Source organism: Wyeomyia smithii, chromosome 1 (genome assembly GCF_029784165.1).
Source record: "Wyeomyia smithii strain HCP4-BCI-WySm-NY-G18 chromosome 1, ASM2978416v1, whole genome shotgun sequence".
In the NCBI taxonomy this organism is placed as follows: domain Eukaryota; kingdom Metazoa; phylum Arthropoda; class Insecta; order Diptera; family Culicidae; genus Wyeomyia; species Wyeomyia smithii.
The window spans coordinates 66,299,582-66,326,652 of NC_073694.1; the positions used below are offsets into that span (position 1 = coordinate 66,299,582).

At 39.7% G+C, this 27,071-nt stretch overlaps 4 protein-coding genes across 9 annotated transcripts; 2 read left to right on the forward strand and 2 right to left on the reverse strand.

Moving 5' to 3' along the window:
• The first annotated feature begins 1,225 nt into the window (after positions 1–1,225).
• On the forward strand, positions 1,226–3,859 carry LOC129724629 (centriolar coiled-coil protein of 110 kDa). Of its 3 annotated transcripts, none has more exons than XM_055679682.1 (4): positions 1,226–1,442; positions 1,497–2,144; positions 2,227–3,257; positions 3,431–3,859. In XM_055679682.1, exons 1-4 carry the CDS (start codon positions 1,383–1,385, stop codon positions 3,783–3,785), a joined length of 2,094 nt encoding a protein of 697 aa, XP_055535657.1. In that variant the 5' UTR covers positions 1,226–1,382; the 3' UTR covers positions 3,786–3,859. The 3 variants fall into 3 exon arrangements, with proteins under 3 accessions (XP_055535657.1, XP_055535666.1, XP_055535676.1); XM_055679691.1 differs by having other exon boundaries at positions 3,466–3,635; XM_055679701.1 differs by having other exon boundaries at positions 3,398–3,574.
• LOC129724640 (golgin subfamily A member 6-like protein 22) lies at positions 3,622–6,042 on the reverse strand. Its single transcript, XM_055679713.1, has 2 exons — positions 5,433–6,042; positions 3,622–5,333 (listed from the first exon to the last, which is right to left on the reverse strand). The coding sequence occupies exons 1-2, from the start codon at positions 5,776–5,778 to the stop codon at positions 3,964–3,966; spliced, it is 1,716 nt and encodes a 571-aa protein (XP_055535688.1). The 5' UTR covers positions 5,779–6,042; the 3' UTR covers positions 3,622–3,963.
• A 9,938-nt stretch (positions 6,043–15,980) lies between these two features.
• LOC129722724 (sentrin-specific protease 1-like) lies at positions 15,981–19,691 on the reverse strand. 4 transcript variants are annotated; one of them, XM_055676418.1, is made up of 7 exons: positions 19,441–19,691; positions 19,261–19,332; positions 19,038–19,129; positions 18,033–18,807; positions 17,548–17,700; positions 17,139–17,409; positions 15,981–16,814 (listed from the first exon to the last, which is right to left on the reverse strand). In XM_055676418.1, the coding sequence occupies exons 2-7, from the start codon at positions 19,320–19,322 to the stop codon at positions 16,197–16,199; spliced, it is 1,971 nt and encodes a 656-aa protein (XP_055532393.1). In that variant the 5' UTR covers positions 19,323–19,332; positions 19,441–19,691; the 3' UTR covers positions 15,981–16,196. The 4 variants fall into 4 exon arrangements, with proteins under 4 accessions (XP_055532393.1, XP_055532401.1, XP_055532409.1 ...); XM_055676426.1 differs by having other exon boundaries at positions 19,412–19,691; XM_055676434.1 differs by having other exon boundaries at positions 19,407–19,691.
• Positions 19,692–23,423: 3,732 nt separating this feature from the next.
• LOC129734033 (uncharacterized) lies at positions 23,424–26,484 on the forward strand. The gene is made up of 4 exons (XM_055695736.1): positions 23,424–24,581; positions 24,644–25,091; positions 25,152–25,316; positions 25,386–26,484. Exons 1-4 carry the CDS (start codon positions 24,542–24,544, stop codon positions 25,930–25,932), a joined length of 1,200 nt encoding a protein of 399 aa, XP_055551711.1. The 5' UTR covers positions 23,424–24,541; the 3' UTR covers positions 25,933–26,484.
• The last annotated feature ends 587 nt before the right edge of the window (positions 26,485–27,071 follow it).

Genomic DNA, 27,071 nt, shown 5'->3' on the forward strand with positions numbered 1-27,071 from the left:
CGAGCAAAACAAAGGCGCTAAAAACACAATTTCCGTTACAAGGTCACGCACACGCAAGCAAACCGGCTTTTGCTTAAGTAGCGGGACTGTGCAGTGGGGAAAGGACAACAAAATTTCCAATATGAACCTGCGGCAGTTTGAAGCAAAACAAAACGAAGATGAACGGCGTCACGTAAGAACTGTGAAGAATACACATTAAAAAACATTACTGTAGGGAACATTAAAAAAACCGTCCACATTAAATTAGATATGAACAATTAAAAGGGTCCCGCATAATCAATAACCATAAACGGGTGATAATCCATATGGTTTAACGATACCCCATACAGTCGGTACTATATCCCGAACTAGGTGTTAGGCACGTTTTATGGTTATTGATTATGCGGGGTTTGGGTTGTATGATATTCAAGTAACGATTTTGTTTTTTCTGCGCCTTAAATTTTTCAAAATACTTACAGTAGTAAATACATAAAACAATATTTTGAAATGTTCATTGATCGACACTTCATCTAGTATATGGTATCTAGTTTGGAATTTACAGTAAAAAGTTTTCGACCAAATTTCGTTCTTCTCTTGGGGAAGCAGCTTTTTTATTGAGTGAATTGAGTTGGTGAACGAACAAAAATATATAACTATTTGTGTTGTTCTACTGTAGTTCATATAGCCATACACATTAAAGAATACCTAGATTACGCAATCCGCATTGAAGTAATGCGATTTTCGTTTGTTCGATTATGCTTCAACGGAGTAACACTGGAAACGTTCGTATTTAGTTTTCATACTACTATGTCGTCATGATTTCTCATTAAAATAATGTATTGATTTCAGTTCATTGGAGATATTGCTTTTTTAAATTTTATACTGTTCTACTGATAGCAAACTTCTTTATTCCCAGTGCCAACCTAGTTCTGACTCGAAGCCAACCTAACTGCTATTAATTTTTTTTTTATTCGCGGTGATTGTAGTGATTTTGCATGGTAGCCTAAAGGACCATGCATAATAGATACGTTTGCGTTGCGTTGACGTTAATTTGAAAGAAAATGTATGGGTCAATTGTAAAATTGCCGCAAACGCGACCGTAACGTATCAATTGAACTTGGTCCTTCACGCGATCTAACACTTCACTGAATGCGTTATGTAATACACAAATGTTCCCTGATTCGCTCAACAAGAATTTGCGATACGTCCATTGTAAATACCGCCCAAATGGGATATCAAGTGATGTAGTTGGATTCTGTAAATCACCATGAATTTAAAAGTGAACTACTTAACGCACGATACAAATAAATTAAACAGCAAGTTTGTAAGGTGTAACCGTAGCAACTACCTATGTGACTTTTAACGAACGTTCCTGTTTTCAACGATTTTGAGTGTTTTAAATAATGAGTTTTAGCTTTGTTTCCGTATTTAAGATAAACGGCGTTCCGATTCTCCCACCCTTGGTACGTTGATACTTACTATATATCATCACAAACTTTACATTTTATTGGCCACAGATGACGCCGGAAGTTTGTGCAGAGGTTAGCGAATATCGCAAAAAAGCACTGGAAATCGAAAAAAATATTAAAAAATCTACCAAGCCTGATGATGCAAGCTGTTGCCGAGACCAAACAAATAATTCTGAAGCTACAGAAAAACCTTCATCACCGCCTGATGATCCTACTGCCATCAACCGTCGTAATTCTTTTACATTAGCAACACCAAGCCTCGGTTCCGTTGATTTACCGCATTCTACATCTCCAATTAACTGTTATGACGCTCTGCAAAAATTCGAAGGTTCTGATAATACTTCACCCAGACCTCGCATTAGATCAAATTCATTTACTGTAGATTGCCCGAGTCCATTACTTATAAAACATTTGCATAACCAAAGCTTGGATGTCAAAAGTTCTTTTTCGATGGGCGAAATTCCAATGTCTGATCAAACGAAACATGTTAAAAAATTAGACTTCGAATCAGACGTAAAAACCAAAACGCCGATAAAACCAGTTGGTAAACCAAAGCTGGTAACGGATAGAAAAGTGAGCTCAGCAAAATCCCAAACAGCTCCAAAAAGAATCAAAAGTCCTTATGAGTCAGTTTCTAAGACCAGCATAAAGATCAACAGCAGAACAAAACCTAGCACTCCAAAGAAAAACTCAACGGTAAATATTAAAACAACTTTGCCTTTGCAATTCATATTGCATCCAGCATTATATTATATTCATTATTACTTATTTGTTATAGATAAATGTTGGCAATAAAACAGACAGTAAGGTATTACCGGCAACAAGCATTTGCCAGCAAAAAATACGAGATATTCAAAAGCAACAGGAGCAGCGAATGCTGAAACTGTTGAAGCGTCAGGAGGAGGAACAACGCCAATTGCAGGAAAGTTTTCGACGTCAGCATGAAGAGATAGCAAAAATGCTTCTTCAATCCGTGGATCAGATCCACACTTCCACCCCAAAAATTGGGAGTCCAGAAGACTCAAAGAGCAATCTTCCTTCCAATGAAGCGTCGCAAATGGGACCATCTTTCAGAAAACTTAACATCAGTTCAAAAGATTTTGTTCAAAATAGTGACACGCAATCTAGTATCAGTAATCTATCGTCCAGTAAGACGCTGTTTGTATCTTCCAATTCCAGCAAATCAAGTGTAGATTTTGAAGAATCTGATGAAATGTACAAAACTTGCAACAATAGCAGTAACAATAATCGATGGAAAAATGACGAACAAATATTCAGCGACGTTCGCAGCTATATGGAAATTATGCAACAAACGCTGCAAGACAAAGACTTGCAAGAGTTAAGCGGATTTAGTAAGCAAGATCATCCAATATTGAAGCAGGACGAACACATTAAATATAATGCAGCTTGTCTAATAAATGCCTATGCAAGAGGATATCTTACACGCAGGCTTTTTCAAACCGAGAAGGTTCAGAAGATTGTCCAAATTATTCGTGACACACTCTTGTTTATACTGGATATGCACCACGAAAATGCTGCCTCTGGTAGACGAATTCGTAGTTCAGCAGACGTACAGTTAAAACGAACTCTTGTTCACCAGCTCACTTCTGCCTGTAATCAACTACATGAAATCTTCATTGATAGTACTATTCAACAAAGAATGCATATAATACGTCGTGATCGAGAACAGATGAAACTTAAACTCGAGAATCGTATCCGAACAGTAGCTGTAGATGACACAAATAAAGTTACAAATCATAATCCAGCTATATTACCCGAGCAATACCAAACGTTACAAGTGTGCTCGCTGTAAGTATTCAACAAAAGCATGTTTTTTCGTACTCTATATTGGCTTTAGATTCACACACTTGAAGTAACAATCTAAATCCAAAAGTCTTATTAACCTACTTAGATAACCATCTCCTTTCATCCTGATTCCTGACCCTAAGTCTCCCACTTACTTATGTTTGTTCACCGTAAAGATATTCAGTCAATATTGAAGCAACCACTGCCACAGCTACCGACAATCAAAACGACAACATCAACCGTGAAGCATTTGAGGAGCTGTATAGCAAACCGCCTACCAGTCTAAACTCAAGTGCAACATCGATTCGTTCGTCATCGACAGGACTTCCTCACGTTCTGAATTTTAGGACGCTATCAACTGGTACTCCAGCAAACCTTCCGGCAACTGTGATTTCGCATCTTGTGAACCAAGTTAAAAGGGCAGTTTCATCAAGATCTGCCACAAAAGCTCGGCAACAGGTCAATCTCCGTCCAAAAACGGCATCCGTCATAAGACAACACCTTCTAGAATCAAACATACGCCTAGAATAGTTTTGATAAGATAGCCGAATCGACAATTTATTTTTGTATAAAATTTTTCAATAAACATGAGAAATTATTCTGTATCTTGTTATTGTATGTTATTTTTAGTTCAGCCTTACGTGGTTTACAGGTTTCATAAGAACTCTTACTAGAAAGTAGGTTAAAATTTATGTCATGTTTGTGCTGCTCACATTTTGTAAGGCTTGTAGGGATTCATCTTTTTTAACTGCTCTGGGTCATAACGAACTCGAATTGGCGGCATCGCAGGAGTCATCGCTATAATAGCCGGATCTTGTAGGCCATTCTGGTACTGCTGCTGTTCAACAAGTTTGTTGTTGATTGGTACACGAGACACGAGATGCCTCGGTGTAACTTCTTTTTCTCTAAAATCAAAATAATGCTCCCGTTTATAATTTTCCACCGTTTTCAAGAGCGGGAGTACAGGTCGGCTTTTTGCTTTGGAATCTTTTACAAGTTCGTCGGCATACTTCAAAAAATGTTTGTTTTCCTTTTCGGCACTGTTCCGCATATATTCCAGCTCAGCTCGAGTATCAGCTTCTGTTTTCTCACGAGCTTCACGTTCTTCGATTTGATCCATTAACAACTTGCGTTGTGCGTGTGCTTTGATGGTTCTATCCGATACCCTGTGTCGATCATAAGCAAAGGTTACAAGGACGTTCTTTTCGCGTTCAGCAATGTCTTTACGCTCTAGCGCGCTTTTCTCTGTATCGTTTTGTTTCTTCCATTCAATTTCCTCAATATGTGCCTGAATTCTAGCTACTTTGAGCTGCCTCTCAGCTTCAATACGTTCCCGTTCCTTCGTATCTTCATTGAGTTTCTTTTCTTCGAACGCTTTCTGTCGATTTTTCTCTTCTTGTTCCAAACGTTGTTTTTCTAACTCAACACGACTTTGTAGAAGATGAGTGTTATCGCGAAACTTATGCTTATTTGTATGAATCTCTTTTCGTTTATCAGCAATGGCTTTCTGGCCGTCGTTGTAGATTTGATTCAATGTATCTTCAATTTCGGATTCTCGTTTCAACCTTTGCTCACGCTCTTGTACCATTCTCATTGCTTCTAGTGCATGTTGGCGCTTCATTTCCTTGTTTCTTTCTAAAAATTTCTTCTCTTTCTCTACCTGTCTACGGACTTCCTCCTCCAAAGCTGAATGTTGTCCATGTTCCTGCTCTATTAGAAAATTTCGGGCCTGCCTCTGCTCTTCTCTATCCATTAAAATTTTGTCTTTGAGCTCCTTTTTATAATTATCAAATCTCTTACGGTCATCCATTTGTCGTTCCACTTGCGACTTAATCCATCGGTTCGCTTGTGTGATATCCTGTTGATCAAGCTGTTTACGACGCAACTCCTGCTGCGCTTCCTGCTCTGCTCTGAACTTACGCTGATGCTCACGAGTTTTCAGCACCTCGCTGAATTTTGCTGCACTTTCTAGCACCCTGGGCCCTTCCTTATCTTTTTGGATCATTTCTTCAGCTTTTTGAATAAGCTCTTTCCGTTTTATTTCGTCGGCGATTTTCAGCTCGCGATAATGTTTTTCGTCTGAAAACGTGTTCGAAAAAATGTGTCGATAAAATTTAGTATGGTTATGCTTCGGTTTGTCACGCAGTATATTGAAAAGAAAATCATCAAGACACTTACCCTCCTCGACCTTTTCACGCTGTTTGCGGAGCCTCTCGGATTCTTTTTTCTCCCTTATGTTCTGTACGGTGTTCTCCCACTGTTTGGTCATGGTCTGCGATTCGTTTTTAAGATACTCCTTAAATTCAGCTTCCTTCTGGGCAAGTGATTTGCCATCTGCAGCGATGGCCGTTTGAGGTCGGATACGGCTCGAACTGGCATTTGATAGCAGCCGGTTCCACTTTTCGGCAGACAACATAACGGCTTTACCCCCAGTGTTTGATGACAGACTTACTATTGCTGACGCCGGAACGAAACAGGGCTGCTGGGATTGAGATTCTACTGGTTGATAGAGTTCTTTAATCATGATAAAATACTTTCGATGGTCATGAAAAATTTCGTGCAACAATATCAACGCTTGCTGTGAATGTCAACTTTTATCGAGCTTCGTCAAACAATCGAAGCTGTTGGCATGACAACAGCGGTCGCCTGCTGCAGTTGTGCTATTATAATACAACTTGTGCATTTTAAATTTGTTGCAGAAATCGATGGCGGTCACAAAATGATACTAAACAAATCGAACATTTATTCGCGTTGACGGTGTTGCTGATATTTGTTTGGTTTCTGCGTGCGAAAAAAAAGAAGGAAATATTTTTGCTTTTGTCATCACGCACATTTTGACAATTACATACGAGAGTTCACGTAGGTGCGAACAGCCTTCGAAATCTCTTTCAACGCGAATAAACCGAATTGCAATGAAGTTAGATAATAAATTAGGCGTCGTACACAAATTACGTAACGCATGAAGAGGGGGAGAGGGGTTGAGTCTGCGTTACTTATTGTTACATAGGGGGGTCCAGCGTTACGTAATTTTAGTGGGGGAGCCATATCGAACGTTACTTATCGTTACATAGGGGGGGAGGGGGTCTGAAATCTATGTGTTGCGGCAGAACGTAATTTGTCGCAGTTCCCCAGCCAGCGATCTAATCCCATTATTCTATATTAAGACGATCAGAAGGAACACACAATTAAACAATTCTAGTCAGTTCACTCGCAGCCACCGCCGCTGGCGGCTGGTCGTGCTACCCACCGCAGCTATTGTTTTATTTTATATCACCGTTCCGTCTTTGTGTTCGTTTGCTGCTGTTGGTTTTAACAACGGGTCCTATCGTGCGCGATCATATTTGGTGCCGTGACCAGGATAGCAGCCTGGAAATCGGGTACTAGCCGCGACTTCATCACCGTTGATCAGGTTGCCGCGCTAGTAGAACGCGTGTGAATTTTTAGTATTGTGCAGATTCCCGGCAAATTCGACAGCAATGGCCGACTCAACGAGAGTGCGACTTTGTTGTAACTGGCTTTAAATATAATTTCATGGCACTTCAGCTTTGCCGGTACAGGCGATTTCGCAGCCGCTTAGCAATAATTCCCCCAGCGGAGCTATGCCGGTGTGGGAGATTCGTAACCGCTTAGCATGATACATTCAGCTCCTGGATTCACTGGTCTCGGATTCAGCGCAGTAGTAGGATGGCTCTACGGTATCGAGGCTTACAGCATCCTAGAATGTACTCAACCCAGCAAGTATTCAGCGGAAGGATCATCATGTCGGGATATACCATACTCAATCATCATTATTAACGCAAAATTCAGTCAACCCACTGGATACTCGATTGTGTACCATGATTGAAAACCTTCGATTTTGGAGGGGACTATGTTGCGGCAGAACGTAGTTTGTCGCAGTTCCCCAGCTGGCGATCCAATCCCATTATTCTATGTTGAAATGATCAGAAGAAACAGACAATAAAATTATTCTAGTCAGTTCACTCGCAGCCACCGCCGCTGGCGGCTGGTCATGCTACCGACAAAAAAAAAAATGTAGCGGCAGAACGTAATTTGTCGCAGTTCCCCAGCCAGCGATCTAATCCCATTATTCTATATTAAGACGATCAGAAGGAACACACAATAAAACAATTCTCGCCAAACATGTGAAAAGGGCCCATGTGCCATATGTAAACAAGCCAAATTTTCTCGTTTTTTGATCAATACAAGCGAAATCTGCTCTTACCAATAAGATTTATTGATAAAAGAATTCACTCTTTATCAAAAAATCTTATTTGTACGAGTAGAGTAAGCTTGTATTCATTGAAAAACGTGAAATTGTGGCTTGTTTACATATGGCACATGGGCCCTTTTCACATGTTTAGCGAGAATTCTAGTCTAGGATTGGGCGATCTTCAGGGAAAGATCGATCTTTAGGATCGATTTAACCTAGAGGTCTTATGATCGATCCATCTGAAAAATCGGAGCCGCAGGATCGATCTCTATTGAATCGATTTTTAAAGCACTTTTTGTGTCGCTGTGAAATTTACCGAACCAAGCACTATTTTTTTTTAAATTAACTTTGGTATTAACACCAGTGCACGTGAGAAAGAATAATCTATTATTCATGAAGAGTCCAAGTCACTTAAATAGTCGCCTCTCGTCACTGACGAGATGAGCAAAATGTTATATTAGAGAATATGAGTGGAACTTGGCTGGTGACAGCTGAGTCAAACAGTCCAAAATCCAGCCGACTCACCATCTGCAATATGAAAATTGGTCAGGCGACTCGTCACTCGCCTCGTTTTCTGTAATAAGCCCCTATAACAAAAAATCCCTAAACGCGATTACTCGAAATAATGTTTTTGGAGCTTGGTTCGACTGTTGTATTATGGGCAGGAATGGAATGGACTATATGGAGGCATGATGATGTTATAACCGCACGCAACCATTCAAAAGCCGATAAGATAACATTAACCGGAAACGATATACGATACCTTACCTGACCAGAAACGGTACACGGTAGCTTGAGTTTGAGCTTGAACGAACCAGGTCTATGCTATCGCTGTCAAATCTCATATATTTGCTGCGTACCCAACATCTCAACGGTCTGCGGTTCGCCTGACAGATACCCGAAAAGTCCAGCAAAAAACTTGAAATAGTTGCCGGAAGAACTCTTCACTCTCACATTAGAAAGGAATAGCATAATGTCATCCCCTTGGAACAACCGCACATGACCAGAAACGGTACACGATACCTGACAATTACTCAAATTCGCATCTAGAAAAAGTTCTGCACGTTGAAAAATAAATAAAATTTTCATAAGATCGAAAAAATCGGATCGAAAAAAAAGCGATATTTTCGATGTTTTCAGGGCTGAAAAATCGATCAAAAAAATTGAGAATTGGGATTGAAATAATCGATCTTCCGTAGATCGATTCAAGATCGACCAATCCTATTCTAGTCAGTTTACTCGCAGCCACCGGTTTTAACAACGGGTCCTATCGTGCGCGATCATATTTGGTGCCGTGACCAGAATCCCGCGAGTGTTCGAGCGCCAATTTTTACTAACGGGACTTCACCCGCATCGAGCTAAACCTACACGGCTAGGTAAAGTGTTCAAGTTTTTTCACGTTTACGATTTATCCCTCACGCGTTGAATGTCAGCAACATAAACTGAAACAGCAAATTGAGCTAGTTAGCAACAGCACACAAACCAATAAAAATATTAGATACCAAATTAATTTTCTTCATGGCACTAATAATAACATTAAATAGATACCAATTTAATTTTTTATAGCAGCAAAATAATGCTAGGGAAGTTCAAATTAAGCGAATTTGACATAACTACTTACACATACTGCATCTATGGGAAAACAAACAAAAGCGGATCGTTTTTATTGAGTCATTGGCTAGTCTTGGTGTATGCATTCAATCTATAAACTGCCTTTTAATTGGAAGTTTAATGTCGAAAGTACTTATGTGTCTACAACGTACACACTTAGATTTTATTGCCGAGAACTCAACAGCTGATAAACTCAGCGAAATGTTCTACAAGTTCTCGGCAGAATTTTCAAGAACTTCGGCAAACGAAACGTCAATACTTGCTGGTTTACGGTAAATCAATATATTTGCTGAATGTTCGTCGAAATATATTGCTGACATTCGCCAAAAACTTCGCCGAGCTCAATCAGCTGTTGGGAAGTTTGCCGAGATAGATTTAAGTGTGTACCGCTGCCTTGGTGCTATAGAAGATACATGTATTGCTTCATTATTTCAATGCAGGAATCTAACATTGTGATACGCATAATTTAAGGTTGGAATAGTTTCCCAATTTTAATGAATTTCTGGTTTGAATGAATTGTTGGATGTCCAGCTTCTGACAGATGTTTCTGTTAACCTATTACATATTATCGGTACTATTTTCAATCTTCGTTCTTCGATTTTTCGATTAGCTGGATGTACAAATGTAGGGTGGATGTCATAGAAAATATTTTCTCTGTTTCTACCGGCAACAAATCACAGTTTAGTAGAATATCTTCCAAAACAAAACTACACAGTCTAAACTTTTCAGCAAGAAAGATTTTGCCGTATCAAAAAAAAAAACGAATGGAGCTGATTGTTCGAATATCCTACACTTTTCTAAAAGTGAGTTGCTACACGTTCTACGTTTTTCTGGTAACTGAGTTGCGATATGCTCCACATTGTTCGAGATGCGTATCCAGCCAATCAGCGCAAGGTAAACAACAGCGAAAAAGAAAACGACATAAGAAAGAATGTGCTATAAATACAGGGGTGCGTCGCGCATCATTCATTCAGTGTTTCAGTGTTTATCTTTTGTGAAAGACGAATCGCGAAATACAAGTTAGAAGTAAACGTTAACAGTTGCGTTTTCTTTCGGTGAAAATTACAGTCCACTATTGAAACTACATGATTTTTTGGTCCTTCGAGCTGGATGTGTACGAAGCTGGATGATGCGAATAACTATTCGCGAGAAGAAATAAACTGATCACCTTGTGTGAGGGTGAATTCGAAGTGAAAGTGAATAGTAGAAAGCCAATCGAGGCGATTTCGAAAGTGAAAGTGTTTGTTACTTGAAAGTAGAAGATGGCTACTACTCGCACACCAGATAAGAAGAAAGTGGCGGGTATTGGTGATAATCCTAGTGACACAGACCCTTTGGCTATCAGTGAGCAACTGGAGCTGCAAAAAGAAAAGGAATCGAGAAGAAAAATGGAGAGTAATTTAAAAGTGCTACAAATGAAAAGGGAAGCCGTGGAAAGAAAATTGAGGCGTGTTCAAGGTGCAATTCGGAAATCGTATGAATCGAAGAACAAACACTTCCTGCAGCTACAAATGAAACTTGTGGAAAGTGCGTACAGTGAATGCAATGAGTTGCAGAACGAAATATATAATTTGAACGTTGGTGACGAAGTGCGTTATGCAGAGGAGTTAAAGTTTATTAAGTTTGAGGGGTTATATTCGGATCTTTATGTGAAATTGACCAGTTTAATGGAAGCTACGGTAAAGAACGAGTTAGTACCGGTAGTATCAGTGCAACCAGTGAATAATCAACCGAATATCCCTCCACTGAAAGCTCCACTGCCAACGTTTGATGGAAACTACGAGAACTGGTACGCCTTTGAGAACATGTTCGAGAATGTTATGGCCCGATATCAAACCGAGTCTCCTGCTATTAAGCTGTACCATTTGCGCAATGCTTTGGTAGGCAGTGCAGCAGGAGGGATAGACCAGGACATCATTAATAATGGCGATTATGATGCGGCCTGGGCTACTTTGCGAGAACGCTATGAAGATAAACGAGTTATCATCGACAAGCACATTGATGCGATCTTCAATATACCCACCATGATGAAGAACAGTGGAATCGGATTACGTAAGTTGATCGATACTTGTTCTAAACATGTTGATGCTCTAAGAAATCTAGAGTTACCGGTAGATGGGTTGGGAGAAATGATGTTGCTAAATGTCCTTGCGAAGAAACTTGATATGGGAACTCGTAAGGCTTGGGAGCTGAATCAACGTGATGGGCTACCTAAGTACTCTTCAACCATGGAATTTTTGAAGGAAAGATATCGCGTATATGAAAAAATAAGTCGCACTGCAAAACCTACGATGGAATTGAACAGACAGTCGCGTCTGTCTGGTAAGACGGAATCAAAATTCCATAGTCTTGTTTCGACTAATGAAAAATGTCAACATTGTAAGGGTTATCACGAACTTTGGAAATGCGATTCTTTTAAAACAGCGAACCCAAGTGAAAGATACGCGACACTTCGTAAAAGTGGCTCTTGCTTCAACTGTCTGGAAAGGGGTCACATGACGGCAAAATGTAAATCAGAACATTTTTGCAAGCGATGTGGGAAACGACACCACACATATCTGCATTTCGAAAATGTACAGCCTTCTGAGAGTAAAGTATCGATATCTAATACAGTATCGAAAAAGGACCTTCCCGAGGAAGCTGTAAGCTGTGCGAGTGCATCGACTTCCGATAGTGGATCTGCTCTCTGTGCTAACGGTAATTCTGAACAGGACACCCTTTTAGCTACAGCGACTGTTATTATCTGTGGTTCGGGTAACCGTGTTACTGAATGTCGAGCTGTTTTGGATTCAGCTTCGCACAAAAACTTCATTACAGAAGAGTTAGTATCGAAACTTGGGCCTAAACAGAAGCGAACAAGTTATACAGTGGCTGGGATTGGAGGCAACCCGATGGGGATCCAATTTAAAGTACACACGCGAATAAGATCTCGAGTAAGCGAATACGAATCACCTTGCATGGAATTTCTTGTTGTCAAAAAGATTACCGGCGAGCTTCCGATGCAAAGATTTTCAGTTGACCATATGAACATCTCTGATAAAATTGAGTTGGCAGATCCAAAGTTCAACATTCCTGGTTCAATAGACGTTCTTATTGGCTCGGGGCTTTTCTTCAAATTGATGAAACAAGGACAGCTTAACCTGGATGATGATTTACCAACGATCCAAGAAACTCATCTGGGATGGATAGTGAGTGGATTTATACCAAGCGGGCATGTCAACATGGGGCAAGCATTTTACACCATGGCCAGTGAAGATGAATTGTTAGAACGGTTTGGCATTTTGATTCCTATGACGGCACAGCAGAGCAAGATAACTTTTCAGAGGATTATTGTGTGACTCATTTTTTGCAGACACATCAACGTAAAAAAGATGGCAGATTTGTTGTACGATTGCCGTTTAACGAATAGCGACGATTATTGGGTGATTCGTTAGAGATAGCCAAGAAGCGGTTTCTAGCAGTTGAACGGAGACTAGATCGAGATCCAGAGCTAAAAGGGCAATACGTACAATTTATGCGAGAGTATGAAAACTTGAACCACATGATAAGCATTTTACCGCAGCCAAGTGAAGGATTAGGAGATGCATTCTACCTACCTCATCATTATGTGCTGAAACCATCGAGCACTACTACGAAGCTAAGAGTTGTGTTTGACGGGTCGGCTGAGTCATCCAACGGAATTTCGATAAACGACGCCCAAATCGTGGGTCCGACAGTACAAAATGACTTGATCTCAATTTTGATCAATTTTCGATCGTTTCGTTTTGCGGTGAGCGCGGACATTCCGAAAATGTACAGGCAAATGGAAGTACATGAAGATGATACCCGTTTTCAAAGAATCGTTTGGAGAGAAGATAGTTCGCAACCGCTGAAGTTTTATGCTCTGAAAACCGTTACCTACGGGCTTGCTTCTTCGCCGTTTCTTGCGACAATGGCGCTTCGACAGCTGGCCACAACTGGTGAGGAACAGTATCCGATAGCGGCGAACGCTATAAGGAATTCGTTTTACATCGACGACATGCTGTCAGGTGGCAACACTCTCGAAGAAGCGCAGCAGCTAATCAGCCAAGTGACTGCGTTACTGAAATCAGGAGGTTTTGACATTCATAAAGTCTGTTCGAATTCGAAGGCTCTATTGGAAGCAATACCGAAAGAGAAAAGAGAAAAACTTGGACAGGTAGGAAACCCTAATGTGAACCATTTGATGAAAACTCTCGGAATAGCATGGGATCCAATCTGCGATATGTTCACGTTTTGTCTCCCTAAATCACCGAACTGTGATGTACCACTGACCAAGAGATGTCTGCTGAGTGAAATCTCAAGAGTTTTTGATCCACTTGGTTTTCTTGGCCCAGTGTTAATGACAGCTAAGCTCTTCATGAGAGAACTCTGGTTGCTTCAATTGCATTGGGATACACCCCTTCCAACAGATTTCGTAAAGTTTTGGGAGAACTTTCGATCTCAACTGCAACAATTAGATTGTATAAAAATTCCGAGATGGGTTTCCTCCGTAGGCTACGTTAGCATAGAGCTGCATGGATTTTCCGATGCATCTGACCTTGCATATGGTGCATGCCTCTATGCACGATCGATTTTTGATGATGGTAGGGCTGAAATGAGATTGATCTGTAGCAAGTCGAGAATATTACCGAAAAAGCAAGGTACGAAGAAAGAAATAACAACTCCGAGAGCAGAGCTTCAGGCAGCTTTGCTACTTTCACGATTAACGGACAGAATTACCAAATCAATGAGCATCAACTTTTCGTCAGTTGTTCTTTGGAGCGATTCTCAAATTGTGCTCTGTTGGATACAGAGGTCACCCGAAACGCTTCAGATCTTTGTTGGAAATCGGGTGAAGGAAATACAAGCACTAACGAGTGATTGTGCTTGGCGTTATATGCCGTCAAACTCGAATCCTGCAGATTTGATTTCGAGGGGTATAAAACAACCTAATCTGCTACTTCACCAAAATCTCTGGTGGCACGGTCCATCTGCGTTGAACGAGAGGGAATATGAAATTCGCACACCACCATCGATTCCAGCTGAAGGTATTCCAGAGCTTCGGCAGACAGTTTTGATCAACTTGGAAGTTTCGAGAATGAAAATTTTTGATAGGATCAGCAGATTCTCAATTATTCAACGAGCCATGGCGTACGTCGTGCGATTTGCGCATTATATCAAGAGCGGCAGAAAGCACATTACTAAAGGACTTCCCACAGTCGACGAAATGAGAAGCGGCTTGTTGTTGACTGTACGCTTGGTACAACAAGAATGTTTTTCAACCGAGATAAGGATGATAAGTAAAGAAAAAGACTTTAAGCATTCATTACGATGCTTGAATCCATTTTTCGATGAAAGCGACGAAGTTCTTCGTGTTGGCGGGAGAATTAGGAATGCTAATCTTCCTTTCTAGGCTAAGCATCAACTACTTTTACCGCATGGGCATCCGTTTACACTGGCTATTATTCGACATGTGCATCGAAGCAACTTACATGTTGGTCAACGTACTTTGCTAACGATTATACGACAACAGTTTTGGCCTCTCAGAGCTAAAAGTATAGTCCGGAAAGTTGTTCATAGTTGCGTTCCTTGTTATCGACAGAAGCCAAAACGAGCTACACAATTGATGGGAGATTTACCCAAGTATCGAGTACAGGAAAGCCACATTTTTTCAACGGTTGGAGTTGATTACGCGGACCATTTTCATTTAGATCTTGAACTTCCATTAAGAAATCATTAATAACTAAAGGATATGTGTGCATTTTCGTCTGTATGGCCACAAGAGGTATTCATTTAGAGCCTGTTTCGAGTCTGACTACTGATGCTTTCCTAGGTGTATTACAACGGTTTGTTAGTAGAAGAGGATTACCCCAGAAGATAATATCTGACAATGCTACAAATTTTGTGGGTGCTAATAACGAGCTCAAAAAATTGGACCTATTTGAATCAGAAGTACACCAGAAGCGATTGAATGAGTTTGGTGTGCAGAGAGGAATGAACTGGTCTTTCATCCCTCCTCGCAGCCCCCATTTCGGAGGGATTTGGGAAGCAGGTGTGAAATCAGTCAAATTTCATTTGCGACCCATATTAGCAGAACACAAACTATCGTACGAAGAATTTAATACTGTGCTTTGTCAGATTGAAGCTATATTAAATTCAAGACCGTTGACTCCATCATCAGGCGATCCGAATGATTTTGCTGCTATTACACCAGGACACTTCATGATTGGTAGAGAATTTCAATCGATTGCGGAGCCTTCATACGGAAGTGTAAAATATGGCAGGCTTACTCGCTGGCAAATTCTTCAGGATTTGGAACAGAAATTTTGGCGTGTCTGGTCGAACGATTTTCTACAGGAGCTTCAGCAGCGACAGCGAGATTACAAAATTCAAGATTGGAGCACTGGTACTGGTGGTTGATGATAATCTTCCTCCATTACAATGGAGTCTGGCGAAAATAACTGACCTACATACTGGAAAAGACGGCCATGTTCGTGTTGTAACACTAAGGACCAAGGATTCGACCATTAAGCGGGCTATTAAAAATATATGCTTGCTTCCATTGGACGATGAGATTTATAGTTGAAATATGTTAATTTCAACGGCGGGAGGATGTTCGAATATTCTACACTTTTCTAAAAGTGAGTTGCTACACGTTCTACGTTTTTCTGATAACTGAGTTGCGATATGCTCCACATTGTTCGAGAAGCGTATCCAGCCAATCAGCGCAAGGTAAACAACAGCGAAAAAGAAAACGACATAAGAAAGAATGTGCTATAAATACAGGGGTGCGTCGCGCATCATTCATTCAGTGTTTATCTTTTGTGAAAGACGAATCGCGAAATACAAGTTAGAAGTAAACGTTAACAGTTGCGTTTTCTTTCGGTGAAAATTACAGTCCACTATTGAAACTACACTGATTGTATTACTTTCAACTGATGCATGTATGTATCGCTGCTACGAGCGGTTACCTATATTTTTAGCAAATATCCATAAATTAAGCTTAGAATTATTTCAATCGATTTGATTACTCTGCGTCTTGTCTTCATTTTATTCCAGTTGACAAAACATAGAAGAAAGGAATTCGTGTTTATTACCGCGTTCGCAAAACATGATTGGCTCTACGTAATCAAACGTCCCTGTGAAATTTCATAGATCATTTTCTGACGAAAATACGGCATGTGCTGCTGGCTGAAACCAATTTCACGATTTCGAGACTCGTGTTCCGCAAACATGCAGCTAAACACACCACAATCGCTACCATTCATTTGCCTTGGACAATCTCGCATGTGCTCTTTCGAAAAGCCGCTGGTGTCAAACGGTTTCTTCCGTTTGTCTAACGATTCATCCTTTAGATACTGCTCCAGTGCATCCAGGACCGGCTTGTTCGGGGTGCCCATTGAATCATAATACCGAATTGATTGGTTTTTCAAATCTATGACGGCCATGCACCAATGCACCCGTCCGACGTGCACCGGAATGGGAATAATGTCGTACGAGAAAATATCCACCTTTCTCGTCCACCGTTTCAAACCAGCATGACCGGAAGCAAAAAGTTTCGGTATGAAAAATGTGTTCATGGCATACACACGCGGGAATCCGTCATCGGCATGCTGTTTGCTTCGTTCAATCAATAGATTCATGTAGAAGTTGATGACCTCGTCGTTCAGCCAGTTATCCCCGATCAGTGTAGCTAAATCATTGCGGGTGATGCTGATGTTGAATTTGTTGATAACAACCTGTAATAGTTAATGGTATTGTTATTTCATGTTTCTAAATGAAATCTACATAATGTGCAATACACATTCAACAAACTACATAATTTTTAGATAAGCGGTATTCGTGTAACCCTCGTATCCATTGACGTGTAATGGAAAATATACCGTTAAAGGGGTTATTTGCACGATCGCTCCGTGAATACCCCTGTCATATACTTATTGATTAAAACTTCTTGATTAAAAGCAACTTAAGACCAAAAAGATTTGGCGAATTTGAACGAGCTTTAATTTTTGTCTTCATTCAGTTGTTTTAAACCTTGAAATGTAAATATTCTAGCAGCTCACCTCTGAACTTGGTCCACCGTACAATGCACGTTTTATTATACCGTGGTGCTCATCGGATAACTCTGGGTAGGCCTCTTCTTCCTCGGGCTCTTCTTCGTCTAGTACGATCGTGTCAAACTTGAGCATGAAATCGCCCAGTCTGCGCTCGAATGTGCCCTCATATTGTTGGGTGTTTTTCTTTAACTCCTTTAGGCTGAAATCAGGAGGAAAGCATTTACTGATGTAGTGCTGTTGAGTTCGAACACCGTCGAGTTGATTGAAGGGGTTGCTGCTAAAGAGCAGAAATGCAGTCGCGTGCGTAAGAGTACGCAACAAATGCGCCAGAGAACGGGAAAAAAGAAAAGAGCCCGCAGTAACGGAACTCGTTACTAAATATTGATAGCGCTTGCACCGTGTACCAAATACTTACTTTTCACGCTCCTGCTCTATTTGAGATTTTATTTTGCTAGACGAACTACTATATCTCCGATAAACATTCTCGACAATGTCATCGCGAAATTTGCTGTTCGCTTGGAGTTTCTCGCGTAGCGTATTAACCGGATCGACGATTGGCGTAGTAATACTAAATTGAAAAAAAAAAATGAGGTTATTTTCATTACAGTTTCGTGCTGTACAAAAATACAGGCCATGCAGCCAGCCTCTGAAAATTTTTAAAATAATAAAAATAAAATTTTTAATCAGACTGGAAACGATTGTAAAAAAATATCGTAACATTCTTTCAAATCGAGTGACAAGCCTTCTCTGATTAAAACTTTCATCACTCACCAACTAACAAAATCTTTAGGATTTTTAATTAATAGCTGACGCGATGCGACATCATGCGGGGAATGCGTATTAAAATTAGACGGATATTACCCATCGAATGACAGAAAGCCCAGCAACCATGGTACTTACGTAGGTTCTTCGTGGGGCATATCATATTGCGACAAGTCGATGGTAGTGAAGAGACTTGTGCGCTTTTTCCTTCCCTCCGAATCACTTTCCTCCATTGACAGATCAATCACCGGAATAGACCGAACTATGCTGGATGGCCCGGCTCTCTGTGGAACTTCATACGGTGTGTGGCTAGAATTAAGCGCTGTAGAGGACGACAAATTGAAGTCATCTGCTGAAAGAAGAGAATTTTTCCGGGAGCTTGTAAGGGCAACAGTTTTGGTTGGTTCCTCCGGTGAGTACAAATTGGGCAATAGCCGCTTTAGCAAGGATCGATAGTTATTCATTTCATCATAATTATATGTTTGTGCAACAATCGAGTTACGCTTCGCTGGTTGTTGCTGCTGAGCTTTAAAGGCGAATGGTTTTTTGAACGTTTCCGGTTGTTGTTGTCTGCTGGAATTTCCGTTAACCATTTGTGATCGGATAGGAAATAAGGAAGGAATTGGTGCCGTTAACGGTTTAAGCTTGGCCAGCGGTGGTGGACGTCGCATGTTTGCAGTTGAATTCGTAGCTTTGCTATCCCGCTGCTTACGGTTGATCCAATCCAACTCATCTTCATCGTCGGAAAATTCAATATCCGCAAATTCAAGTCGCGTTTTCCCAGTAGCAAACCCTCCAAAATAGGCACTCTGTTGCTGGTTTTCGGTGCTCTCCTCTGTTCTCGACATTGATTTGCGAGTATACTGGCTTTGTTTCAACCTATCGGAAATCGACTCCGATTTAGAATGCAGATCTGCAGTGAAAGAAAAATCTTCTATGAGAAAAAATAAATAACATTAAATTTATAGAAACCCATTGGAACTGTTGGATGTATGCAAAATACAAAATATTATGACATCAACCACATATTTGCTCTGGTACTTAATTTTTTTTTAAATTGCTCAATACTTAAGACAGAACACAGACACCCACCAGTATACACGGGCTAACTGTAAATCACTACAAACTGTAGCGGCAACATACCATTACTTAGCGGCGTCGAAATAATTATGGGAAAATCATCGGCTACTCGACGATATTTGGTGAAGGTTGTTGATGCTTCTGACGGTTCGTCTCTACAAGAAAAATGAGAAAAGGGAAATTTTCAGATGCATTTTCGGGGGCATGCTGCCGGTCGGAATCACAAGCCGGGCAAAAGTTTCTCGTTGTGTTAGTAACACAAGATTATTAGAATGACGGATTTCACCTTTTCCGCTTACGACCTTCCAGATACTGCTTGATGCGACAGATCATCGATGATATCGACATACCGGAGGTCCTGTGCGTTAAGATAGCGAAAAGAAAACAATTTAACCAAAGACGTGCAATTTAGAGCTTTTCAAGGGACGAACACACACGGATATACAATCGAAAACGGCACACGCACTTTTTTTGACCCTTTCGCCAATAGTCTGCTACCAATGGATTTTCAACCTGACAGCTTTGGCCTTTTTTTATTTACGACACTTATTCGAATAATCCATTATCTTTTTTTGCACAAAATGACCACGTTGAATTCACTTTGCTACTTTAATAAACCTTTTGCGAAACAATCGCTTCCAAAATTAGTGACAAGCAAGCAGACGACGCGAAAATGTTCCTTTTTGACTGAAGAAAAGGCGAGGGAAGGGAATTTAACACTATATGCATTGTTGCCAGATAATACGATTGCAGGAAGGGATTAGTTGAAAGCGACGTTACATATTGGGATATTTGCCGAGAGACAAAAACACGCTAGTTCAAATTTATTCGCGTTGACGGTGTTGGGAACCATTCAAATATTACATAACGCGGAATTTGACAATTTTCAATACCCACCCACCCCCATGTAACGCAATTTTACATGTTTGCCACATGCAATATAACGCTCCGCTAAATACCCCCCCACCCTCTAGAGCGTTATGTATTATTTGAATGATCCCTTGCTGATATTTGTTTGGTTTTTGCATGCGAAAAAGAAGGAAGGAAATATTTTTGCTTTTGTCATCACGCACATTTTGACAATTACATATGAGTGTTCACGTAGGTGCGAACAGCCTTCAAAATCTCTTTCAACGCGAATAACCCGAATACTTTGAGCAAAGTAAATTTGACGTACTTATCCAGCATTTTATGCACCATAATGGCGGATGCTATAATGCAAAGTTCATTATAAATTACCTAGAGTGCCTGTATATTATTAAAGTAGCGCCACGTCATTCAAGGCAACGTAGGTAACATTGAGCATCGTTTCACTTTTCTCCGCACGAGTTTAATAGGTTGTTTGCTCGATTGGAATGACACTGACAGATAATTTTAGTTCCAATTTTGTCAGTGTTGCCACTCTTTATATATGCACTCTAAAATTTTGCCAGTTTGAAGTCTTCATGTATTTTACCAAAGAAAAATATAATATATAATATAATTCTTCAGGAATTCCAAAACTGAAGTAAGCAGAGAGGTCCGCATATTACAAAAACGCATTTTAGTGACCGCCATTGAGGCGCGTAAAAAACTGGATAAAAGCATTTCTTTTGCTTTGGAGGGTTGACGACGAGTGTAATTTTCGGAGCAAAACGTATCTTTTAAAAATTTTATATCATTGTCCATCGATTTTTGAATAAAGAATATAAAAATCGCTCAAAATCGCTTGAATAACAGTTGCGAACTGGCATTGAAGCGATTTCAAGCAGTTTTAATTCGTGATTTAAAAACCAACGGACAACGATATAAAATATTTGAAAATCACATTTTGCAAATGCAGCTCTTTCAGATGATATAAAAACTGGTATAGCCAAACAACCCAATTTTTAATATAAAAATAAAAAAACTGCTAGAAATGTGTTAAATGACAGTTTACCCATGTATAGGCGAAATACCATTTAGCACCTTTCGAACAATTTTTCTATTCTTCATTTAAAAATCGAAAAATCGATTTAATATAAAGTCTTTTTCAAGGATTAGAAAAGATGTCGAGGATTAGACAAAAACGACATCCTTTCTAATCCTAGAAAAAGATTTTATATTAAATAGAAAATAGAAAAATAAATTTTCGGTTTTGATGAGCAGATGACTGGAAAGCTAGATAGTAGATAGTAACTTCCTTTAAACTTTTTCGTTAAATTTTCTATTTGTTTACAATTTGTTAGGTTCACCCTTGCCACGAAGTATTTCGGATGTAATGGAGGTTGTCAACCGGTTATTTCGATTGAACTTGTACTTAGACGACCTCACTGATATATCAAATCTGTTCGCCATCACCGCTCGGGCAAAGCCGGATACTGGCATGATTGTAAGGTTTTACCAAAGACAAACAGACGTACCACTCCATACAAAATTCGAAGAAAATTGTGATTCCGACCAACTTGTGCGACACCTACTGGACATATTCCGATAAACTTTCAGCCTTTCTACTGTTCTGGTAGCACGGCGCACGACAACTGTCAAGTGAGTTCGAAGAAAAAAGCACCTCAACGCCACTACCGCTGCGACGGGAATACTTCGCATAACTGAAACTCATTTTAATTCACCGTTATTTTGATCCACGCAATTTCAAAAATTTCGTGGAACCTCTGTTTGTCTGAGTTTTTACCACAGAAAGACGTCCTAAGAGCAAGCCCACCAGTGGCTAAATTGAAGTTTCTAAAGCTAGTTTGGCAACTCCCACCATAACGCGGCAACCGCACCGGGCGTTGCTATGTTGGTTTGGGAAATAGCAATCCCCACCTCGGGTAGTAGCGAGTTACTAAATTTGGCAACGCGATAGCAACGTGCCGCATCGTTGCTATTTGATGAATAATGTCAAACTGTTGTTAGTTTTGTTGTGCTCGATAGTAAATGTTCGTAACAATATTATGAAAATAGTGAGTGTTTCGAACATAATTGGTCGGCCCCGGAAGACGAAACGCTTTGCCTTGGTTAAACACGTCGTAGGACGCAAGTATTGGCGTGAACTAGTCTATTTTAATTTCGTTTGAGCTGAAACTTTACACAGGGTGTTTTTTCGGGCGGGTAAACATTAATAGTTTTTTTTTGAAATTCGAGATGACCATTTTGCTTGGCACTCTGATCTACCCGAAGCATAAAGCTCAAGTCCTCCCAAGATTGGTCAACCATGTCATTATTCCAATGAACCTGGAAGGTTTGAGCTAATTGCTCGGGAGTATTACCGACTATTGCTGCTGACTCTTTTGAAGGCATGTTAGTCTCAGTTTCCCGTTCCGTCCGGTTGTTGAATAAAAAACCATTTTTCGCATCTACAGCAGTTGTAATGCTGTGTTGTAATCTTCGAAAACAACGTAAGACGAATTCGAAAGCGGCGTCGGAACTGGTCATCGGTATAGACCGGTGTTTCCGAAAAAAAAAAACATTGTTAAAACGCTGGATGGCAAAGTTCATCAGCATAGCGGTCAATATTTTACCGTTTTCCAGGCTGAGAGCCATCCCGAATCTTTCCAAAACAACAACAATTTCGAGAACAATTTCCGCGTTCTACATTTAAATTTTGTTTGGCTGCAAATTTGCAAATATTAATAGCAAATTGTAGAAATCGAGACAGCACAAAGTACAAAATACAATTAATGACAGTTCGCCAATTTTGAGTATAATAGTTATTGAAGGCAACGTTGCGAAACGTTCCACGGTCTACCCGCATAATGAAAAACCATTGCTGAAGCGGTAAGGACTTTAACTGTACTTAATGAAGTATGGTAACTGTTCGTGATAATATCTTTTATCAGTTATTACTGTACTAAATTGAATGACTTAAACTATTGAGCTACAATATTATATTCAGTATCCCCAAATAGGATAGTGATATTTGTTCACCACACCTTCAACGGTTGAAGCTCCATCGAAAAACGATATCTTCCAGCAAACGCTGTAGTCGCAGGTTTTTGTCAAACTAGGGTATATTAACCTTTAGTGGACCCCTTTCCTATAGTGGACCCTTTCGACATGTTTTATCGATTATTCATTCAAAATCCAGAAAATAACAAACGAACTCCATTTGACATGCTTACTATCTCTACAGCAAATTTCTGGTATCACAATAATATGCGTTTTAATATGTATAGCTAGTAAAAATACTACGCGCCTCAATTTGATATACGATACTACGCGCCTCAATTTGATATACGATACAAGAGTAGGTCTTTAACCAGCGCTCTCAATTTATTTAAAATTTTATTCTTACTTTTTAACTTGTCTGGGTACTTTTTTTGTATTAGATAATAAAACATTAATGAACTTTCAAAAATAAAATGCTAACACAGAAGAAATACTGAATTTACCTCAAATAATAGGTGTGTCCAACATAAGTAAATGAAACAACACTTTTTTCTATTTTGGACACCCCTAGTTTTCGATCACTGAAAAGGTAAACGAAAGAGTTATGTTTTGTGCGCGCATCGATAGTGTTTGTTGTTCGTTTGAAAGTTTCGGCACGGAAAACGTATGAAAATGGGAAAAGCGTCAACATCCAAGGAGTACACCGAATTGGACATTACCCAGTGCCTCCAAGCGATTCAAAACCGTGTTCCAATTAAGACGGCATGTAAAAGGTTCAACATTCCTCGCTCTACAATCAAGTTCCGGCAGAGTGTCAGATGGTCCGGGAAAGCACGAAAAGGACCACCAACAGCACTAACGGCTCAAGAAGAATCGACACTAGTTCAGTGGATTCTGCATATGGCACGAAAGGGCTTCCCCATCACCAAAGAGCGCTTAGTTTTGACAGTTCGGAAATTCTTAGCAGAAAATCCTCGTAACGGAAACATCCAAATGAATGCCGATAAGAAAGATGGTTTTATTTGTTTAATACTATCAATACTTTAATTACTCAAATGTTTCAGGATACAAATGGTGCGTTGGATTTATGAAACGTCATCCGGAAATTTCGGTGCGAAAGCCTGAAAAGGTAACAAAAGCTGCTGCCACTGTAACTGAATCAAATATAAGAAAATGGTTCCAGTCAGTTCGTGAATTGCTGATAGAAGATGGGTACTGTGGAATTCTGGAAGATGCACGGCGTGTTTTTAACGGTGATGAGATCGGGTTTTGCCTTGATCCAGAGACTAAGGCTGTTCTTATAGCGAAAAAGGAAAAAAATGCTTATCTTATCGATACCGGATCAAAGAAGAACATAACTGTTTTGAACTCGTGTGGCGCCGCAGGAATAGCTGTTCCTCCTTGCGTTATCCTACCATATCAGCGAATTCCGATGAACATCACGCGTAGTTTTCCCGCTGACTGGGGAGTCGGAAAATCAGAAAGTGGATGGATCCTTGGACTTTTATGGCCTACATAAGTAGTGTATTTCACCCTTTTTTGGTGAGAAAAAAAATACAACTCCCTGTTATCTATTTTATTGACGGGCATAAGAGCCATACCGCATATGAAACAGCTGAAAAGTGTATTCAACTTGGAATCATACTCGTATGCCTTTACGCGAATAGCACTCATATTATTCAACCGGCTGACGTTGCTATTTTTCGTTCCTTAAAGGCTGCATGGACCAAGCAAGTACGGATTTGGCAGGCTGTGAACCCGGTAATACTTTTTATATTGAGTATATCACTTAACTTATGTTGTTCAAATTATTCCAAATTTAGGCAGGGTTATACGATTGGACGAATTTGGGGGAATTTTGCAACGAACAATCGATGTTTCTTTCAATTCAGAAACTGTCAGGAATGGATTCAGAGTATGTGGGCTATTTCCGTTTGACGAAAACGCTGTCGACTACTCAAAATGTATAGCAGGCAAAGCAAATCCAGAACCGACAGGTCCTCGTGAGTCTGAGGCAACTATTGCTGTTTCCCAAAATTTTCTCGAAGGAATCATTCAGCAGATTAGTTCAGCGCAAGCTGCTCTATACCGTGAGCTTGATTTGGATTTTTTCACTGGAGAATCAGAGATAATAGTGTGTCAACTGTATAAAGCAGTCCTTCAACCCCTCGATCAACGAGTGCTTCACGACAAATCCAGCAAACGTGGTCAGAGTCATGATGAAGAAGATCTCCGCTGTGAACAGCTGTATGACGATTCACTTTCAAACAAGTATGTTATTCTTTAAGTGACATTTTTTATAAATCCAAATTTTAATTACGTATGTTATAGTGCGATCCAAGATTTTTCTGAACATATTGAGTGCTACTCAATTGAACTTAATGAGAAACGTGAAAACCTTGGACAGATTAACGAAAAAGCTAACGGCGACTGTGATCAGATTCTTTCTAATGATTCATTCTCTGAAGAAGACATCTTGATTGGACATTGCGAAGAGTGAGTATTGTTTTAATTATCTCATTCTCATTGAGTAACTATCTGTTACAGTAATACTATTCATTACAGTGCAATCGAGCATTCTTCTCCCGATGTAGAAAGCCACACTTCGCAAGATGTCAACCTAAACGATTCGAAAGAATCACGAAGTCATGTATCTGTTGATTTGGGAAATTTTACATCGCTTGATGATATGTTGGAGGTTGTTTCTTGTGATGATCCGGAAACCTCTCGAAAGGAAATAGATACCCTAGAGAACGACCCATTGTCGATATCCAACTGCAGTGACCCTGAAACGACCATTAAAAGCTACTTGAATGAACCCGATACGCCTAAGAAGAAGAACAAGAAGTTTAACAAAGCAAAAAGCCCACCAGTTCTGACTTCACGAAAGCTCCTAGAGCTTCATCGGAAGAAAGAAGAGGACAAGGAAAATTCAAAGAGAGAGAAAATTCGTAAGTCTGAGAAAAAACATGAACAACGAACAAAACGAGCAAGAGAGAAAAAAATTGAAATGATCAGGAAGACTACTGAGCGGCTGGAACGCTTAAAGCATGGATTACAGAAAATTGATACTAATAAGAATCAAGCTACATGTACTGCAGGCACTGCTTAAATACTCCGTGACATACAATGATAAAAATGATAAAAATAAATATCCCAATGTTGTTTTTAGCTTATTATGCATCTAAAAAAGCTGATGTTCAAGCAAATTGATGAGTGGTGGATGGAGTCAACATCTATTATTTATAGATATCTTTTAGAAGTCATTTTTCTTAGCACCAATAGGTGTAGCGAAGCCCTGAACATGAAACTGTTTAGAAATGAAACTTAGTCGTAATGGTGCTTACGTCACTTTGCTGTTACACTGCAATGCAGTATGTAGTACATTGACGAAACAAAAGGAAACCGCATGTGCTTTCAAGTAGGTACTATGCTAGTACTCGTAAATTAACATTCTCTTTGAATCGCTCAGTATAAAAGTTGCTTTTTCCTTTAATGGACCCGGGTCCAATAAACGTTTAGTGGACAGGGGTTCACTATAGGAAAAAGGGGTCCATTATAGGACAACCGCAGTACATTTGAATATCGTTTTCACAACTAAAATTAATGCAGAAAACGATCTAATTTCCATACAGAGGTCATTGAATTGAGAGGAAGATGATAAACAGTCGATATAATTTACATTACATTATTGTTAATATGAAGAAATAACATAAAACATTCGTTGGTGCTACTAGGGGGTCCACTATTGGTCATTTTACCCTATTTTTAAAAACAAAACCATCATGTTTTTGCAAAAAATAAAGAAATCGCCACTAACAATCTTTATAATATTCAAAACAATATCACGACTATTCCAAGAACGATTATCAGAATATAAATCAATAATAATATACTATTCATGAAATGATACCTGAACAACTGGAAACTACTGCAAAATAACATATTTATACTATTTGAAGAATAGTTTTAGTACAAAATTTTGGATTATTAGTTAACCATATCGTGTATCATATGGAAAAAAATTTGTTCGGGAAAATCGCTGTTTTTGAATGGTAACCATACCTAACGCCTAGTTCACCAAATGGTTATTTCTCAGTTTACTATAAACTAGATGGTCAAAAATGAAGCTGATATGGTATGTAAATTTGAAACGCAACGCAGTTTAGTTTGCTTACATCGCCGTGATTTAGCTCCGTTATTTTGATTATTTTACCATATCACCGGTTGTTATTTTTCGGCTTTTGTCGT